Raw genomic sequence first — 20811 nt, 5'->3', positions numbered from 1 at the left:
GTTGTCATGCAAGAACATAAAATAAGTCTGAAATACTAGTCACTACAATGTCAGATAGTGTGGAAGGAATTTGCAGGAATAGCTTAGAATGATTTTCTCTAATGGTATATGTTGAGGAGGCCTGTAAAAAAACAACCAGGGGCCTGTAAAAAACAATCAGGGCGCACTCTGGAGGTCCAGAGCCTGCAGAACTAGTGGAAAGCTGTCTCCACTGTTTGAACATGTTCTTTACTTGAATAGGTTTACCCTTGTGTTATTTGTATTAGGAAAATGTACCATTGCTGACCTCTTCTTTTGAAAATACTAGTTGCCTGGCGGTTAAGTTAATCCCAGGGCTTCAGTCAGTTTCACTAGCTGCAAGCATGGTCCAGGTCAGTGACTGAAGCTGGCTTTGGACTGAAAATTCAACCAGTCTAGCAGGGACATTCCATTGATTGACCGCTGCAGCCAATCAGCTGCATCCACTGATCAGTGTATACTGACAGCGGCACATGCCGATGTCAGAATTCAATATCCTTGCAGGGAAGGGTATCTTCCATCCACCTTGTTTGTGTGGAAGAAGGAATCTGTTTTTTTTCTTACGTCCTCCGACAGTCGCCACCCATTCACACAGTCTTCACTTATGGGTATTGACTTCCTCTCCACAGGAGTTTCTAGGCATAAGACTTGTGAAAGAACAATAAATCTACATAGTCACACCCATGGGGGCTGTCCTACTAGTCCAATACCCCCCTGCAATAGCCATCCCAATTCAGTTTGTCTTCTGCCTAGCTTAGGAATGGATAGGCTTCCCTGTGCTGAGGCTACAGTCTCAGCCTTCCTCTTTTTCTTTATGATTATTTTCTGGAAATGTCATTTTTCTTTACATTGCTAGCTGTTTATTTTGTCAGCGCTAGTTAGTTAGATCTTCGGATGAAGACGGCGTTGCGGAGCTGGGAATCGGACTGACCCTCCTGGTTCTCCAGGACTGAGGGTCAGATGGAATCCCCAGCCCGCCATCGAGCGTCTGTTTTTTTTCTTTCAGCCTGCTAGCTAAACAAAATAAAAAACTGTGTTTGACCAGCTTAAGAAAGTGAGGAACGGTACAGCTAGGTTTGGTACCGTTTTTATTTAATGAGATGAAATATGCATCTGGTGTTTATCTGAAATATGAAGGCTATTTTAGAGGTATGGAAATACAGTTGCTGAAAAAGCATTTATAATTATTCATACAGCTTTCACTAGTTTTCAACTGGACTCCTTTATTAAAACTGAAGTAATGACATCAGAACAATATTGCTAATATTAATCAGTAATGTTTTACTTTCCATTTTATTGAAAAATGAAATAATTCTAGTTGGTTGCTATGGACAGAATTTCCACCTATTTTCTCATTTTCCTTTCTTTTGTTTCAAAGTTGGACTCCAGGCAAACAGCAAAAAGAAATGCATACTTTAACCACTTAAGCCCCGGAAGATTTTACCCCCATTCCGACCAGGGGGTATTTTGCGATTCGGCACTGCGTGACTTTAACGGACAATTGCTCGGTCGTGCGACGCTGTACCTAAACGAATTTGGCGTCCTTTTTTTCCCACAAACAGAGCTTTCTTTTGGTGGTATTTGATCACCTGTGCGATTTTTTGATCACGCGCTATAAACAAAAAAAGAGCGTCAATTTTGCAAAAATAGCAATATTTTTCACATTTTTTTTATATGAAATTCCCCCCAAAAAAAATGTAAAAATCAAAATTTAACATTTTCGGCCAATTTGTTTTATGCTACCTATGTTTGGTAAAAAAAAAATCGCAAAAAGCGTATTTTGATTGGTTTGCGCAAAAGTTATCGCGTTTACTAACAAAGGGAAAGATTTTTGTCATTTTTGTTGTTTTTTTTTTTAACGCGTAATGGCGGCGATCTGCGATTTTTTTTTTTTGCGACATTGCTGCGGACAGATCGGACCCTTGACTGACATTTTTGACACTTTTGGGGTTACCAGTGACATTTCTACAGTAATCAGTGCTATATATATGCACTGTTACTGTAAAAATACACTGGTAGTGAAGGGGTTAACTTTATTTGGGAGGGAGGGGCTGTGTGTGTCCCTAGGGGCGTGCTTTCTACTGTGATTGGCTGTGGCTTGAGCTGTAAGGACACTGATCAACGGATCTACATAGTAGATCCATGTGATCAGTGTCTTTACAGCGAGGAGAATGACAGGCAGCTTGTTTATACAAGCTGCCTGACATTCTCCCTCTCCCTCGCCGAGTGGCCGGCGGACATCGGGTCCGCTGGTCACACGCGCGGGGGGGTCCGTGACCACGCGGGAGCGGGAGCGGGAGCACGCCTCCGGGGGCGCGCGCTCGCTCCCTAGACCCTCACAAGCAAGCAACGTAGCCCTACGTTAGTTTGCCTGTGAGGGGCTGACCGCCGACGTAGATAGTCGTGCGGCGGTCGGCAAGTGGTTAAATGGAAATAGTTCGACACCAGAAACAGCTTGGTGACATGATTTTTCTCCATTGCAATTAAGCAACGCATATACAGTGCATCCGGAAAGTATTAACAGCGCTTCACTTTTTCCACATTTTGTTATGTTACAGCCATATTCCAAAATGTATTAAATTCGTTATTTTCCTCAAAATCCTACAAACAATACCCCTCAATGACAATGAGAAAAAAGTTTGTTTGAAATCTTTGCAAATTTATTAAAAATAAAAAACAAAAAAAATCCTATGTACATTAAGTGCCGGTTCACACTGCAGCGACGCTACTTCGCACCGCGACCTCGGAGGTCGCGGTGCGAGCAGCGTGCCGCTACCTCGGAGCGGCCGCCACGGACTTCATAACATTGAAGTCTATGGCGGTCGCCTCCGGGTCGCCCCAAAGAAGCTCCGGACCCTTTTTCTAGGTCGGAGCGACTTGTGTCGCTCCTATTAGAACGGGTCCGCAGCTTCCCTATGGGAGGCGACCTGTGAGACGACCAGGTCGCCTCACAGGTTGCCCTAGTGTGAACCGGCACTAATATTTACAGCCTTTGCTCAATACTTTGTTGAAGCACCTTTGGCACCAATTACAGCCTCAAGTCCTTTTCAGTATGATGCTACAAGCTTGGCACACCTATTTTTGGGCAGTTTCTCCCATTCTTCTTTGCAGGACCTCTCAAGTTCCATCAGGTTGGATGGGGGAGTGTTGGTGCACAGCCATTTTATAAACTCTCCAGAGCTTTTCAATCGGTTTCAAGTCTGGGCTCTGGCTGGGCCACTCAAAGCCATTCATAGAGTTGTCCCCTAGCCACTCCTTTGTTATCTTGGCTGTGTGCTTAGGGTCATTGTCCTGTTGGAAGATGAACCTTTGCCCCCGTCTGAGGTCCAGAGCACTCTGGAGCAGGTTTTCGTCAAGGATGTCTCTGTATATTGTTTCATTAATCTTTTCCTCAATCCTAACTAGCCTCCCAGTTCCTTCCACTAGACAACATCCACACAGCATGATGCTGCCACCACCATGCTTCATTCACTGTAGGCATGGTATTGGCCAGGTGATGAGCGGTGCCTGGTTCCCTCCAGACATGACACTTGCCATTCAGGCCAAAGAGTTTAATCTTTCTTTCATCAGACCAGAGAGTTTTGTTTCTCATGGTCGGAGTCCTTCAGGTGCCTTTTGGCAAACTCCAGGCGGGCTGTCCTGTGCCTTTTACTGAGGAGTGGCTCCCGTCTGGCCACTCTACCATACAGGCATGATTGGTGGAGTGCTGCAGAGATGGTTGTTCTGGAAAGTTCTCCTCTGTCCACAGAGAAATGCTGAAGCTCCGTCTGAGTGACCATCAGGTTCTTGGTCACCTCCCTGATTAAGACCCTTCTCCCCCAATCACTCTGTTTGGCTGGGTGGCCCACTCTAGAAAGAGAGAAAAAAACTGAAGGTAGGTCTAATTAGGAAGTATAGTTTAATACCCCTGGGAACACCACAATTGGTGGTCGTATCCCTGGCTCTATAACCTATGCAAAAAAAGCTGTACTGGAAGGGACCAGTAGAAACAAAAGAGAGCCTTATGGGGATAGACTACTGAAACCATGGGGCAATATATAATCCAAAAAATGTGTTTGATTATGGTATGAATATGTGTCAACACATGTAACAAGATGTGGTTCAGTCAGACAGGTACAGTAGTATTTACAGTGCAAACTATGGGTGACGGTAGTGACCCAGATGGGGTAACAAACAAGCATGGGTAGCAATTGATCATCCGGACGTCAGTTGAGGGGTGACACTGTCAGAAAATTCCCACAGGCAAATCACCAAGTGTAAACCATGTATAAAGTGAGGCATATGGGAATATCTAGGGGAAATAATTGACAGTGCCAGGACCCTGTGTGCTCAAGCAATCGTATGCAAAGCTTTTCTGTAGACAAAAAATCTCAGAAAAAGACAATAAGTCCACTATAAAGATATGGGGATCCCACTAAAGCGGTCAGTGCCTGTATAGCATCCTGGCAAATTGTTCCTGAAAGTATGAGCCAGCAGGGGGGCTGTCAGGAGAAACACGGGAACGGAATGGTCAAAGAATCCAAAGAAGTCAAACAAAGGGGTAAGAATCCCAAAACATTCTGAGAAAAATGGATCAACCCTTGTGATTGGGTGGAACAGACAATACCTTGATCCTTGTGATACTTCCCGGATGGCTCCAAATCCTGCTGAAAAAAATGGTATCCTGTGTAGGGGATGGATGAGGTGGATGGATTACCTCTTGTATTTGTAGGTAAATTTGGTTCCCTTATGGCTTGCACTTTGTAGAGGGGTGGTTCCTGGGATCCTTGTAGAGTCTGTGGAGAGACTTATGGCAGTGGTGGAGACAGTGCGCCGCTGTCCGCAAAGCCGTCGATAGCTGTGTTTGCTTGTGCGGGTACAGGGATCTTCTGACCACCGTCCGTTGGCAGGTGATGTCAACATGTTTCGCATAGCAGTTGCATAGCTTTGTCTGGACGTCACAAAGCTTATCCCGCTACCCTTTTTAACTGATCTGAATCAGCACAAAGACCGCCCAGTTCTTTGATAAGATGTGGCAGTCCAGATTGTCTCAGATTGTGTGCTGTTTTGTACAGATTATGCTCATTAAATAGAGTAGAATACATCATGGCTTAGTCAGTAGGGGGATGCAAAGAAAAAGTTTAAAGTATGAAAGCAAGTAATCAGTATATTGGTATTGTGGAAATGTATAAATATTAGATTATCCCTAGTGTTTTTAAAGAAGTACAAATTTGGTATCAACATATCCAATGGTGGTTGAAGAATACCGACGGGAGCTTTTAGGAGTTAAACTTTAATTAAATCATGGAGGTTTATATTGACCAAGCATACAGATAAATGAGGTAATATAAGGATAGTGAGGGAACTGAAAAGGGGAACTGATAAGAAGTGCTTTCACACTGTTTTGTTTTGTTTGTTACCCCATCTGGGTCACTACTGTCACCCATAGTTTGCATTGTAAATACTACTGTACCTGTCTGACTGAACCACATCTTGTTTCATGTGTTGACACATATTCATACCAGAATTAAACACACTTTTTGGATTATATATTGCTCTGTGGTTTCATTAGTCTATCCCTATAAGGCTCTCTTTTGTTTCTACTGGTCCCTTCCAGTACAGCTTTTTTTGCACTCTAGGAGGAGTCCTGGTGGTTCCAAATGTCTTCTATTTATGGATGATGGAGGCTACTGTGCTCATTGGGACCTTCAATGCTGCAGAAATGTTTCTGTACCCTTCCCCAGATCTCTGCCACGATACAATCCTTTCTCGGAAATCTACAGACAGTTCCTTGGACATCACGGCTTAGTTTGTGCTCTGACATGCACTGTTAACTGTGGGACCTTTTATATAGATGGGTGTGTACCTTTTTCAAATCATATGCAATCAACTGAATTTACAACAGGTGGACTCCAGTCAAGTTGTAGAAATATCTCAAGGATGATCAGTGGAAACAGGATGCACCGGTGCTCAATTTTGAGTGTCATGGCCAAGGCTGTGAATACTTATGTACATGGGATTTTTTTATTTTTAATACATTTGTAAAGGTTTCAAACAAACTTCTTTCACGTTGTCATTATGGGGTATTGTTTGTAGAATTTTGAGGAAATTAATGAATTTTTATCAATTTTGGAATAAGGCTGTAACATAACAAAATGTGGAAAAAGTGCTGTGAATACTTTCCATATGCACTGTACACTATATTACCAAAAATATTGGGAGGCCTGCCTTTACACGCACATGAACTTTAATGGCAACCCAGTCTTAGTCCGTAGGGTTCATTATTGAGTTGGCCCACCTTTTGCAGCTATAACAGCTTCAACTCTTCTGGGAAGGCTGGCCACAAGGTTTAGGTGTGTGTCTATGGGAATGCTTGACCATTCTTCCAGAAGCACATTTGTGAGGTCAGGCACTGATGTGGATGAGAAGGACTTGCTTGCAGTCTCTGCTTTAATTAATCTCAAAGGTGTTCTATTGGGTTGAGGTCAGGACTGTGCAGGCAAGTTCCTGCACCCCAAACTCTCTCATCCATGTCTTTATGGATCTTGCTTTGTGCACTGGTGTGCAGTCATGTTGGAACATGATGGTGCCATCCCTAAACTGTTCCCCCAAGGTCGGGAGCATGAAATTGTCCAAAATGTCTTGGTATTAAGGGGAACTAAGGTGCCAAGCCCAACCATTGAAAAACAACCCTAAACCATAATCCCCCCTCTCCACCAAATGATTTGGACCAGTGCACAACGCAAGGTCCATAAAGACATGGATGAGCGAGTTTGGGGTGGAGGAACTAGCCTGCATAGAGTCCTAACCTCACCCCCAATGAACACCTTTGGGATGAATTAGAGCAGAGACTGCGAGTCAGGCAGTCTCATCCACTTCAGTGCCTGCCCTCACAAATGCGCTTCTGGAAAAATAGTCAAACATTCCCATAAACACACTCCTAAACCTTGTGGACAGCCTTCCCAGAAGAGTTGAAGCTGTTATATTTGCAAAGGGTGTGTCTACTCAGTATTGAACCCTACAGACTTAAGACAGGGGTGCCATTAGAGTTTATGTGTGTGTGTGTAAATGTAGGTGTCCCAATACTTTTGGTAATATAGTGTATTTCACCTTATAGTTTCCAGTCAGGGTGGATAAAACCCAAATCGATTGATTAAAAAAAAAAAAAAAAAAAAAAATCCTAAAAATCTGATTTTTTTATTTTATTTTTATCAAATGTATTTTAATAAAATTCTTTTGGAGTAAAAATCTATCTAAAGATATATTAATAATTTAGTTTATTCAACATGAAATGGAGCTTTATTGTAAAAGGTAACTGATGCTAAAAGACGTCAACCACCCGCCCGGCGCTAAAATATATATATAAATCAGTGTAAGGTATAAAGAAATAAATATATCTACTCAAATCATGAATAAATAGTAAATAAAATCATGTAGATAAAATCATGTAAAACATGTCACTCTGTGAATCCTTTTAATGCACTAGCTGCCACTGTAAAAGTAAAACTTGCAAAATCAAATGTATAATAATAGCCCAATCTGTGCGTCTCAGTTCGTTATATCATACATTCAGCGGCGCTTCAGCACACACAATGTATGTGTGCAAGTATATTAGTCAGTTCCTGCAGTGCTTCAGAGCCTGCAATTGCAAACTAGTCCCAACTCCACAGGATGAGCAGTCACAGCCAGCAAAAAGATTTCTCCTCTGATGTTCAGCACCAGTGATTGTACACACAGTATCACTAATCCTTCACCACACCGACTGTGCACCCCTATGAAGTGGCCACTCACCAAATTGCCCTTGAAATATCGCCTTTATGCATAAGCTGCATGAGCCCTTGCTTCTGGTCGGTCTGTCGTCTCTTGAGCACGTCCAGATCCTATCCGTCCACCAGGGGTCACTATCAGGCTGTATATCTCCTCAGTGCAATTTGTAAGCAAACGACATGAAGCAAGAGAGTAGTGTAATACTGTTTCGACTTTATTAATTAAATAAAACTTCCCTCCCCTTCAGCGTATATGCTTACATTTCAATCACCCTTTGCACGCATATCATAGACACAGAGGCTTTGAAAGGTACCGCCGCTCGCCGACCGCGAGCTAGTCCCTGCTGTGGATTACAGCGCTCCTGCGGCTAACAGGCGAGATCCAGAACAACAGCGGTATCCTCCCTTCGTCTCCTCAGCAGCAGCGTACGTGCATCCTGGCCGGTTTCGTCTGGTAGACTTCAACAGAGGACTCAATCCACAGCAGGGACTAGCTCGCGGTCGGCGAGCGGCGGTACACATCCTTCACCTTGTTGTGTCACTGCCACATTACCAGCCGTCCCATTTAAAGTGAATAGGACTGTCGGTAAGTCAACAGCGGGTCAGAGGAGGAGCCACTGCGGGACAGAGATGACAGTTGCTCTTTAAAAATCATGATTTAACTCGAGTTGTTTTACATTGAGCCTTTTTACTAATGATTAAAATCATGATTTAATTCAAATCGACCCAGTTCCCAGCCAATGATTAGATGGTGATGCAGCAGCAGCAGACTGATGAGCTCTGCTCTCTCCTTCTGTTAGCATGTCCCTTGTCATGCTCCAAGTACTAATCCTCCTCCTCCTAGTTTACTGTCCAACAAAGTTGAGACCATGACAAATCCAGGTACTTACACCAGTTGCATTTAAAATACCGTATTTATCAGCGTATAACACGCACTTTTTCCTCCTAAAAATTGAGGAAAAAGTAACAGTGCGTGTTATACGCCGATATGAAAAAAAAAAAGTCCAGGAAGCAGCGCCGAGAGGTAGAAGGGGGTATGCGGCGCCAAGTAGAAGGAAGGATGCGCTGTCATCGGAAGTCCCGCCTCCTATGCCGACGTCTATCATAGGCGCCGGGAATTCCGATCACAGCGCGTCCTTCCTTCTCCTTGGCGCCGCCCGCCCCCTTCTACCTCGCCGCGCTGCTTCCTGGACTTTTTTAAAAGTGATTCGGATAGTGTCAATGGCGCTGGCGAGGCTGCCATTATGGGCACTACGCTGGCGAGGCTGCAGTTATGGGCACTGCACTGGCGAGGCTGCAGTTAAGGGCACTGCGCTGGCAACATGTATGGGCACTGCGCTGGCGAGGCTGAAATTATGGGCACTGCGCTGGCGAGGCTGCATTGATGGACACTGAGCTGGCAAGGCTGCATTTAAGGACACTGCGCTGGCGAGGCTTCATTCGTGGGCACTGCACTGATGAGGCTTCATTCGTGGGCACTGCGCTGATGAGGCTTCATTCGTGGGCACTGCGCTGATGAGGCTGCATTCGTGGGCACTGCGCTGATGAGGCTGCATTCGTGGGCACTGCGCTGATGAGGCTGCATTCGTGGGCACTGCGCTGATGAGGCTGCATTCGTGGGCACTGGTGAGACTGCATTTGATTGAAAAAAAATGTTCTGAGTTCAAAGCTGTTTATTTCAAGTTTCAGCTTTTTCCTGAAATTTCTCTCCTAAAATTTAGGTGCCTGTTATACGCCGGTGCATGTTATATGCCGATAAATACGGTATACTGTTATTATACTTGGTCATTTTAACCTTGAGTTCAGCTTTAATGAATGGACCTAATGTTTCTCATTTTTTTGATTACTATGATCAGACAAATGTGTTTCAATTACTATTTTTTTCTTTCTGCTAACAGGTGTGCTCCGGAAAAAGCAAAAACTTACGAATGTTGTTATTGGATTCATCTTTTTGCTCAGTGGCATTGAGTATGGTCAGTAATAACACAGTAATACATATTGCCTAACTGTAGTGTTCACAACTGCTTTCAAGTAAATAATGAAATTACAAACAGGAATATAAGTATTTACAGTATGTTTTCGTTACACCTAGAGCACGTAATTTCTTTCTTGTTCATTAAGGGACATAGGCTTCAAAGACTATTGCACATGTGTCAAACCCAAGGCAAGTGGGCCGAACCTGGCTCACCAGGCCATTTCATGTGGCCCTGGCTTTTTCTCAGCCAGAATGTGGCAGAACTCTGTTCAACCACTCTTGCCCTCCACTCACCAACATCACTTGTAAACACAGAAGCCTTCTGTGTTTAAAGGACAGCTTTCCTCTGCAGCTCTCACAGATCCCCGGCTGCCCTGTACTCGCAAAGGAGACAAGGAAGATGCAGATGCAAATACAGGTGCAGTGTGAGATGGGGCATCACGTGGTAAGCTGCACGGTGATCTTCATCTGCCAACTAATGATCTCCCTGCAAGAGGGGGAGAGAGAGGCGATGCTGCCTACACTGCCCGAAGGTACTAGAGCTGGGCCAGGTAGGTGAGATGGGGAAAAAACTTTTGGTGAAGGATGGGGGAGGGTGATGCAGAGGTTGGAGGCGAAGAGAGGTGGAAGTGAGATGTGGACAGCCTGTGAAAGAGAGCTGAACCCTGCATTATGTAGCGCACTCCTCAACCTTGCACTCTTTGCAAAGGGCACCCCTGAATTCTGCACTCTGTGCAAAGGGCACCACTGAACTCTACACTTTGTACATAGCACATCCCTGAACTCTGCACATAACGCACTTCTGCTATTTATTGCCCCTTTAAGGTCCTGCCACTGTTGTTGTATAATTTGGCCAAACCCCCCAATTTGATGCTGTTTCGTGGGGGGGCGTGGTTAAGCTCCTATTCTCCCTGCACATATTCTCTGAGGAAAAAAAAGCCCTGAATAAATGACTATACCATAATGCTGATGCGGCCTGTGATGAAATTGAATTTGACACCCCTGGACTGTTGGGTTAAACTGCCACCTACAGGGGAATTGGGACAGGGAAATCAAAAAGAACACTCCAGTATCACCCCTCCCACTCCTCAAATGCCCCAGTTTTTTGTTAATGTCTTAGGCCTATTGCACACAAGGCTTTTGCCCTGTTCTCCTTAATGCCTTCACTCCTTGCAGTAGCATCTTGGCAGAAAAAATGCTTGATGTGCCTAAAACACGTCTAGATGCAATTAGGTGTTACTTCATTTCATTGGTCAAAATAATATTCTGGCCATTGAAATTAACTAACGCTTAAGCGATTGATGCATCTAGCATTAACGCATGTTTAGTTACGTTTACACTTGGCACGCATTTTACCTGCCAAAACGCTGCTGCTACTGGATGCACTGGCAGTTGTTTTTTTTCTGCCTCTAAATGCTCCTGCCTCTAAAGGAAAGGCCATGTGTGCATGAACTCATAGACTAACATGGAGGGGCGTTAAGAGGCAGAAAAAAAAAATACCAGACCCCCTAAAAGCATTCTTTTTAACGCTCATATTTTACTACTTTTTTTTTGAAGGCCTAGCCTTTTACTCTAAACTACTTTGTCCCTGCCTTGAAGTACAACCTGTTGAATTCCAGACTGAGACTTTGCACACCATGGAGTCTTCCTTAGTTCTGTCCAGAATGGTGCACCTCTCAATTCTATCCTTGGGGGTTTCATTGCAATTATGCAAGATTTTATGGACAAACTACAATCTGTGCTGACTGTGATGGCAGAGGTCACTACCGAGGACACCTGCTAGTCTGTGGATGTCTGAAAAGACACTATCTCGGATGTCTGGCTACAGGAGGCGGTTTCCTAGGGCTACAAACTATAGTTTTGTTCCCAGCCCCCTTCCACAGTTTAAAGGAGTTGTAAAGGCAGAAGGTTTTTTTTTTTTTTTAATGCATTGTATGCATTAAGATAAAAAGCCTTATAAGTGTATCAGCCCCCCCCCCCCCTCACCCCCAAATACTTACCTGAGGTCCCTCTCTTTCCAGCGATGTCCATGAGCCCCTCGGCCATCCAGGACTCTCCCTCCTGATTGGCTGAGACACAGCCACAGCTCCATTGGATCCCAAGGCTGTCAGTCAAAGTCAGTTAGCCAATCAGGAGAGAGAGGGGGCGGGCCGAACAGCAGCTCCGTGTCTGAATAGACACACAGAGCTGCAGCTCAACTCGGGTGCCCCCATAGCAATTTGCTTGCTGTGGGGGCACTCGATAGGAGGGAGAGGCCAGAAGCAGCAATGAGAACCGGAGAAGAGGAGGATCCAGGCTGCTTTGTGCAAAACCAACTGCACAGAGGAGGTAAGTATAACATGTTATTTAAAAAAAACAAAAACGAAACTTTACAACCACTTTAATTCTTCCAACCTGCTTGTGTCAAAGCATTGAACAGCAGATTTTCATGCAGACCTTACAGGTCTTGTGGATGAAGAGGTTATAAACCATATTCCCAAGAAAATCACCTAAGAAGAAATGTTTCAGGGGTTTTTCTCCAATCTTTTCACTTTTCACAGTCCCCAAACCAGAAGGGGGGATCCCCCCCATATTGGATCTCATGGCCCTAATTTGTCCACAGTCCACCAGATGTGTCATGTCTCTCCATCAGGTCATTCTGGTCTCTGTGGACATCACAGATGCATACTTTCATGTCCCCGTTTTTCCAGTGCTTTGCTGTGGGTCCCCAGTACTTCAAATTCATGGCCCTGCCATTTAGCCTGTTTTTTGCCCTCTGAGTGTTTAACAAGATTTTGGGCCTGTGCTTGCTTTGTTACTCTCTCAAGGCATCCCCATTAAGGGATATCTGAATAACTTCTTGTTGAAGTACCAGTCGGTACAAGCGCTGGCCAACAATGTGGCGTGAACAATTCAGACCTTAAAAAGATTTGGTTAAACTCTGAACCTTCAGATGTCTGTGCTAGAGCCAACTCATCGCTTGGAGTGTCTGGGTCTTACCCTAGACACAGCTCAAGCTAGAGTTTTTGTTTCCAAAGAGAGACTTCATGAAAGTCTTTGGGCTGATGGGAGCTTCATTCAAGGCAGTCCCATTTGCCCAGTTCCACATTAGAACACTACAGATCAACATCCTGTCATTGGAGGACAAATTGATTTAGTCCCTGGACAAACTGATTCATCTAATACCAAGGACTAGGCTGCCTATGGCCTTGTGGCTCAGGAATCCAGTTTTGGAGATGGGTAAATTGTTTTTTCCTAAACTCTTGTTAAATCTTTACAATGATTGCCAGCCGGACAGGCTCTGTGTAATTTGGTTGTCCCTACAGTGCTGGTCACCCCAACTGCAGGATCATCTGATAAAGATCCAGTTTTGACAATGCCGTAACATTAAGAGGACTTCTGGAGGAACCAGAAGTCTTTCTACGGCAAGTGAAGTAGAAAGGATTCTCTCTTGGCCAAAATTTCACGTTCAAGCCTTTACTAGTTGCTGTTTTTAACTCCCAGGAGTGGAAAACTTGGTAGGCAGACTTCTTCAGCTGTCAGCATCTGGATCCGGGGGAATGGGTCCTACCCTACACCCAGAGGTGTCTCAGGATCCGTGTCACAGGTAGGAAGGCTGGATGTGGACCTCTTGGCCTCCTAGATTCAACAACAATCTGGATAGGTTTGACAACAGGTGCAGAACTTCTATTGCAGAAACAGTGGATGCTTCTGTGGCTCCTTGGGATAAATACAGCCTGATTTATACCTTACTTCCACTGAAACTCCTTCTGCATCTGCTGTGCAGGATTGCGACCAGTAATACTTATAGTTTTGGATTGGCAGATTGGCAATCTCAGCTGATCAGGCTCCTGGAAGATGCTCCATTAGCCAGACTGTCAGAATCTTCTGTCCCAAGGACCTGTTTACCATTCTGCTTCACAGTTGTTGGCTTTAACAGCATAGCTGTTGGAGCTCAGGTTTTTAGGGACGGAGCCTCTCCAAATTGGTGATCTACATGATGTTAGAAGTCAGGAAGTTCACTTTCCACAAGGTCTACCTTCATATATGGAACACAAACATCACTTAGTGAAGGGCCTGTGGGGTGAAAACTTACTTTTTTTTACAATCAGACAGCGATCACCAATTAGCCCAGAGTACTATGAAGGATCATATCTCAGTGCTTTACTTATCATAAAGTTATTTTTCTTGGAGTTCTTTGAGGGATGTGGGTCTTATTCCCCTGTGTCTATGATCTTGCTCTTCTACATTGTACAAAACTGATGCATGCTGGTATTGGGAGGGTTACACCAGGCCATTCACTGGTTTTTGTTTGCCAGTTTCCAAACAAGTGTAAACAAACAATATAACCCAGTAGTTTACAATTCCTATGTCCTTCAGTGAACTCAGAGAAAAGGATTTTATGGTAGGTACAAAAAAATCCAATTTTTATATTTAGACATATTCTGTTCATTAATGGTACAAGTGAAAAAGAAACTATATTTTTAGCAGTTATACATTTCAGCACATGGTTACATCATGCTCATGAATTGTATACCTGTAAACTCCCCATGTATACATTTTTATTTAGTGTATGGCACTACTTTATGCCAAAAGTTGCCTAGATAATTAAAAATACCAACTGCTTGGAGGCTTATTAACTTTATATGGAAGTGTATTATATAAAGAATTAATTTCATGTTTGTTTTCCTCTTCTAGCTGTGATCCTACCCACTGTTTGGATGTACCTGCAAACATTAGATGCGCAGCCTTTCTTCTTGGGTCTTGTTCTTGCTGCCTTCAGTCTAACTGAATTATTGTCCGGTCCCGTGTTTGGTCACTGGTCAGACAGGACGGGCAAAACAAAGCATGTCATCCTACTGAGCAATTCCTTTGAGATTGCAGGCAAGGCATATTATGTTTTACACTTTTATCAAGGGACTTGATACAATTTATGTGTTCAACAGCATGGTTAGTTAATCTTAATCCCATCCCTAGGAGTTTAGTCACATGATCTTGGTTGAAGGACAGGATAACAGTTCAGGCAAAATCTCTAGTTGGATGGCCCTGCTGAAACATCAGTTCCTTCAGCTAAAATCACTAGGCCAAGTTCCTAGGCATATGATAACATGACTGGCCTCCATAACTGCCCAGAGCAGCATTTACTGCAGCAAAAGATAGTATTGTAGGGCCATTGTTTTAAAATTACCATTATTATTTATTTGAAACAGGGTTGCATTCGATGAACTAGCATTTTTTTTCACCTTAGGGCCACTTTAAAGTAGAACTATAGGCAACATTTTTTCATTTTGGGTAGAGTAAAGAAAAATTATAATCCCTGTCAGGTTTTTTTATTTGTTTTTTTACATCTGTGTCCTATTGGGGATGCCTCTATTTACTCCCTGTCTAATAGCCAAAACAGGAAATGAGGAAATCCCTTGGGGGGCCTCAGGCCATCAGAGCTAGTGTCCCCATTAGAAGATTTCCCCTCTATTACCTTTCTTGGGACAACCCAAAATTTGGGATTTTCCTTTTACTTTCACTTTTAATGATAACGTTTTAACAGTAACAAATAGAAAGGTGAATGTCCCTAATGGGGACACAGACTGCAAAAAAACTTGAAAGGTGTTCTAATCCCTCTCCACTCTATCCGAGACAAAAAAAAAGAGGAAAAAAAATGTTTTGCCTCTAGTTCGTCTTTAAGTCAATGACAAACATCAGATTAAATGTATTTATTAGTTTAGCCTTGCTTCTTGAGCCCAGTGATCAGTAATGGCAGATATAAATAAATTATATATATATATATATCATTTTTTTTATTTATTTTTTTTTTACAGTAAATGCTATCAGCAACATGTCTAAAAGTTTATACAAAGAGAAATGTGCTGATGGTTAGAATAGACCTAAATCTATGTTTACTGTTATTAAAAAGGAAGCTATTCCTTGCATACCTTGATATGTTCTGGCTCATCCCCGCACATATACTAAAACAGCTAAAGCTGACCATATACTATATAATTTTAATGTACATTCTCCATTAGATCCACCACCAACTGAGTAATGTAAGCATCCGCGCAACGGATAGAAACTGAATGGATTGTTTAGGTCTGTCCTTGTATAACATAGTTTTGGTAAATATAATGGAAATTGTACAGGTGTTGTACAATCAGTTTGCAGCATGTATTGTCACCCTTGAGGATCATGAACATCTAAAGGGATACTTGAGAGGTTTTCTTTGATATAGTAGTGGCTGTAGTGTATGTAGGGAGTTATTGAATAACCCATTTGCGACACTGGCATTATAGCTGTTTTAGTAGTCTCTTCTACACCATTAAAGTTCAGCACCAAATTCATGCAAGCTGTGCAACCGTTTACTTGCTATTTCTGATGTGGAGGACAAATTTAAGTAGTTCTTTTGTGTGACACTTTGACATTCTGCCAGTACAGCTGGAACAAATTAATTAAGAAATATCACTGTGTTGGTGATAAGGAGGTAAACAAGCCCTCTTCCATGTTGGAGTCAATTGTGTCACGGGTGTAAGTAACAAAGTAATGTCTGCAGAATAATTCTGCACCAGATTCAAATGCACCTTACCAATAGTTACATGAATCTGTAGCAATTTGAAGCACTTGTTACATGGACGAGGGACAGTTTTCTAATGAGTGCCTACAACACACCTTATGAATTTCAAGGACTGTGTCTGAAACGTGTAATCCTGAAAAAAATGAGTTTAAACTGCCAGCATATTTTAATGATCTTAGTTCTCAAAGAACAGCAGGAGAAGGGAAAAAGGTGAAAGATTATATACAGATTTACCTGATTCATCCAAATATAATAAAAAAGCTAGTTTGTATCAAAAGTACACTTTTTTTTTTTTCAATTTTATGATCTATCAATTGGTAAAATGTCATCCTTTGTAACAAACTATTCCTATTTTCAGTGTCTGTTATCATTCACAATTGTTCCCCATATCTTTTATTTCAATAGGTAATTTTATGTACTTTGTTGGAATCTCCAAGTGGTTTCTCCTGGCTAGTCGGTTGGTAGCAGGTAATGTCAGTTTTAGCAGGTAGCCCTCTAATGCCTAACTCACTGCCTGCATGTGTCTCCACTGTTCAACTTTGTGGCCAACCGACCATTCACCCAGTACATAAAGATAAATGTACCTGGGGAATATGGAGGCTGCTATTGCTATTCCCACTTACTAATGTCTAGCTGCCTGGCTGTCATGCTTTTCCAGTAACCTCTAAATCACTACTTGGAAAAAGTATCTAAATTGGTGACTTAAAGACAGCAAGGCAACCAACATTCTCATAAGGTGGATGAGTAAAATATGTCCTTCCTGATTTTTATTTTAATACTCGCTATTTCTAGATATTAGATTTCACTCATGGTCATATGTATTTTTCACACATAATTCTATGTACAAATTAGAAAACTGTACACTAACTCAGTTAATTTCTATTCCTATTTACTAGTTGTGTACAGTATGTGTGTGTGTGTGTATGTATATACATATATATATATATATATGATGTATACGTGTGTGTGTGTATAAATATTTTATTATACCTTTTCATGTGACAACACTGAAGAAATTACACTTTTGCTACAAAGTAAAGTAGTGAGTGTGCAGCTTGTATAACAGTGTAAATTTGTTGTCCCCTCAAAATAACTCAATACACAGCCATTAATGTCTAAACTGCTAGCAAAAGAGTGAGTACACCGCTACGTGAAAATGTCCAAATTGGGCTCAAAGTGTTAATATTTTGTGTGGCCATCATTATTTTCCAGCACTGCCTTAACCCTCTTGGGCATAGAGTTCATCAGAGCTTCATAGGTTGCCACTGGAGTCCTCTTTCACTCCTCCATGATGACATCACAGGGCTGGTGGATGTTGGAGACCTTGCGCTCCTCCACCTTCCGTTTGAGCATGCCCCTCAGATGCTCAATAGGGTTTAGATCTGTAGACATGCTTGGCCAGTCCATCATCTTTACTCTCAGCTTCTTTAGCAAGGCAGTGGTTGTCTTGGAGGTGTGTTTGGGGTCATTATCATGTTAGAATACTGCCCTGCGGCCCAGTCTCCGAAGGGAAGGGATTATGCTCTGCTTCAGTTTGTCACAGTACGTGTTGGCATTCATGGTTCCCTCAATGAACTGTAGCTCCCCAGTGCCGTCAGCACTCATGCAGCCCCAGACCATGACACTCCCACCACCATGTATGAATGTAGGCAAGACACACTTGTCTTTGTACTCCTCACCATTGTCGCTACACACACTTGACACCATCTGAACCAAATAAGTTTATCTTGGTCTCATCAGACCACAGAACATGGTTCCAGTAATCCATGTCCTTAGTCTGCTTGTCTTCAGCAAACTGTGTGCAGGCTTTCTTGTGCACCATCTTTAGAAGAGGCTTCCTTCTGGGATGACAGTCAAGCAGACCAATTTGATGCGGTGTGCGGCGTATGGTCTGAGCACTGACAGGCTGACCCCACACCCCTTCAACCTTTGCAGCAACTTTGTAAAGAATACCCAATCAGGTGCAAGGAAAATGAAAAAAAAAAAAAACATTATTTTGCTTGTACAGGATTGGGTCATGAAAAACAGCAGAGCTTCATCGCATTCACTAAGATCTGGGGAAAATGAGTGCAACTGCATCTGTAATGAGTGTAATGAGTGCAACTGCACCAGTCTATTTGTCTTTGGTAAACCAACCCTGAAGTGAACCTACACCTTCTTTCTAAGCTATGTGAGCATTTTTCATTTAGTGAACACTTCTCTTTTAGTAAATCAACCCCATAGAGTGTTTCCCTCGTTATGTGGTTTGAAGGTACAATCTTGTTTTTCTTTTATTTAGGTATTGGTGCAGGAGCTGGGGCTTCAATCTTTGGCTATCTGACAAGGCATTCTAGCTCCAAAGATCGTGTTCCGGTCTTTGCTATGGCAATGGCATGCAGACAAGCTGGTCTTTTGATAGGTGAGTTATGTTACTTATGGGGAAATGTTAAGAAATTAAGGGAGTTAGCATTTGAAGTTCATTGTAAAGTATTTAAAAAATTAAGAAAAGTGCAGCTAAATGATAAAAATGATAACAAAATTGGCCATGAAAATGTATGTTTGGCTGAAAATGCCTCAGATTTGCAGAGCTGTCCCAGCACTTGAACCATCTACTTTAAGGTGATCAATTAACTAAACTAAAGTAGACTTCCAGTCCAAACATTTTTGCTTTGCATTAGAGTATAGAGAAGGTTTAGAGCTCTTGTTAATTTTTTTTTTTTGCTTTCTCAGTCCTGTTCAGAAGACTTTCCTTCACTTCTAAAAAAATGTTTTAAACCGAAACGTATTCATACATCATGGGTTATAGGCTTGTGCCTTCAGGTGATTGGGAACTGGCAAGTTTTTGAAGACACACCCCCTGTGGCCCATCCCCTATAACCCTACCCACTCCATCAATCCTTAGTTTTTGGGGGTTTTTTGTCTGAAGGTGATGGACCTCTTCTCCTTTTGTAGAGAAATCTGCTTCACTTGTTTGTTATTTTTTTCTTTGTTTTTTATTTGGAATTTTTCAATCAACCCTCACTGTCTTCTAATGCCTACTCAGAAACGGTGTGTATCCAGATAACCTTGGAAATCGAATCCCATGCTGTGGGTATGGCTTTTAATATTGCTTTGGGCACTGGATCCTGTGCAAAGCACTCACCTTGGCACCTAGTGTAATGCATTGCATTAGCCACAGGGTGTTATACAGGTCCAGGGACGTTGTCCGTCACTATAGAACCCAGTCCCTGAAGATCCCTTTTGGGGTATGCCCATCGTGATGGGTGAAGCCTGGACTTTATATATACAGTCTAGTGTCATGGACAGGTAAGACAAGGTCAACTGTATCTCTGACCGTTACTGTAAAAATTGGGGGTATGTCTGAAATGTATTCATTCCACAGTGCAAACTTTTCAAACTTGGCACTGAAATTCAACTAATTGGAGCTCAGTCTTAGGTGGATAACCAGTTATTACATCACGCCATTGGTTGCACACTTTAGGCCACTTCTGCCAAGAGATACATTCTACACCTGACTTATCACATACTTACAGACACGTTTACCCTATCTCCCACACTCCTCCCAGTGATTGGCCCACAGGGGAATACCTTCACTTGTAGCTATGGTGGAGACCAAGTGAAAAGGAGCCAGTTTAAAACAACAGGCTGCTGAAAGCTTGCAAAACACAACTACATAGTCACAATCCAGCACACCGCACTCTGCATCTGATTCTAGTTCTATTTCAGGCACAAAACAGGTTGCCTACTTGACAAAAATGTTCTGCATCCACTGTATCTCATCAATTCATGGACAGATTACAGCCTTAATACGGCCAGAAATGCCCCACTTTTCTCCTACTTCTGTTTCTCACCCAGAGTCAGATCCTAATATGTCAGTCTTAGAGGATGCAGACACAGAAGGGAATGAAAAGGATGTTGATGCAGTGTTAGGGGAAACTGTGTAAGATTTTTCTCCATGACATTGACATTGTTTCTATATTGAAGAGAAAGTTTAACACAATATACTTGCTAAAATGGAAATTCTCATTGCCTGTGTCTTCCAAAATTTTAGCATTGTGCAAGTTGACTCTCCTCTGTCTCGCAAAGCTCCTTTTGGGCAAAAAGAGACCTACAGAGGCCTGCAAAACATTCTCTGTTTATGAACAGATAGCAAGTGCAGTCTATGTTGATTGGGTCCCTCCTGAAAGGATTGCACTCCCCCAAAAATCTTTGGTGAACACTATCCAGTGGAAAAAAGAGTTTACAAAGAAGTGGACTATTTCTGTGGTTGACCTTGCCATTTCTGTCCTATACAAACATTTCACTGTACCTATTGAAGATGTTCCTCCTTTCAAAGTTTCTGCTGATAGACCATTTTAGATGCTTTTAAAAGCTGTCTTTGTCCTGACAGGCCCAGCCTTGAAACCAGCTTTTGCTTCTATTTCTGTAGGTCAAACTGCAGCTAACTGGACTAGGACAATGAATAACTAATGTGACAGTTTTTTTAGGATTGTACTATTACAGTTTGATTACAACATTTACCCTCTGCTCTGCTTTTTTGGTGACATGCTCTG

The 20811-nt window shown here is 42.6% G+C and overlaps 1 protein-coding gene across 1 annotated transcript in view; it reads left to right on the top strand.

The window, feature by feature from the left end:
• LOC309549552 (major facilitator superfamily domain-containing protein 8-like) overlaps positions 1-20811 on the top strand; it is an 83728-nt gene that overhangs the window by 19580 nt on the left and 43337 nt on the right. The window contains exons 2-5 of the mRNA XM_082249909.1: positions 9662-9736; positions 14416-14601; positions 16685-16747; positions 18558-18677. Of these exons, the coding sequence (XP_082106035.1) occupies positions 9662-9736; positions 14416-14601; positions 16685-16747; positions 18558-18677 (444 nt within the window). The remainder of the gene's footprint in view (positions 1-9661; positions 9737-14415; positions 14602-16684; positions 16748-18557; positions 18678-20811) is intronic.

Source organism: Pelophylax lessonae, assembly GCF_965119305.1.
Source record: "Pelophylax lessonae genome assembly, chromosome: 3".
NCBI classification, from domain to species: Eukaryota; Metazoa; Chordata; class Amphibia; order Anura; family Ranidae; genus Pelophylax; species Pelophylax lessonae.
Note: the sequence above shows the minus strand (reverse complement) of the source record. Positions and strands in the feature narration are given on the sequence as shown.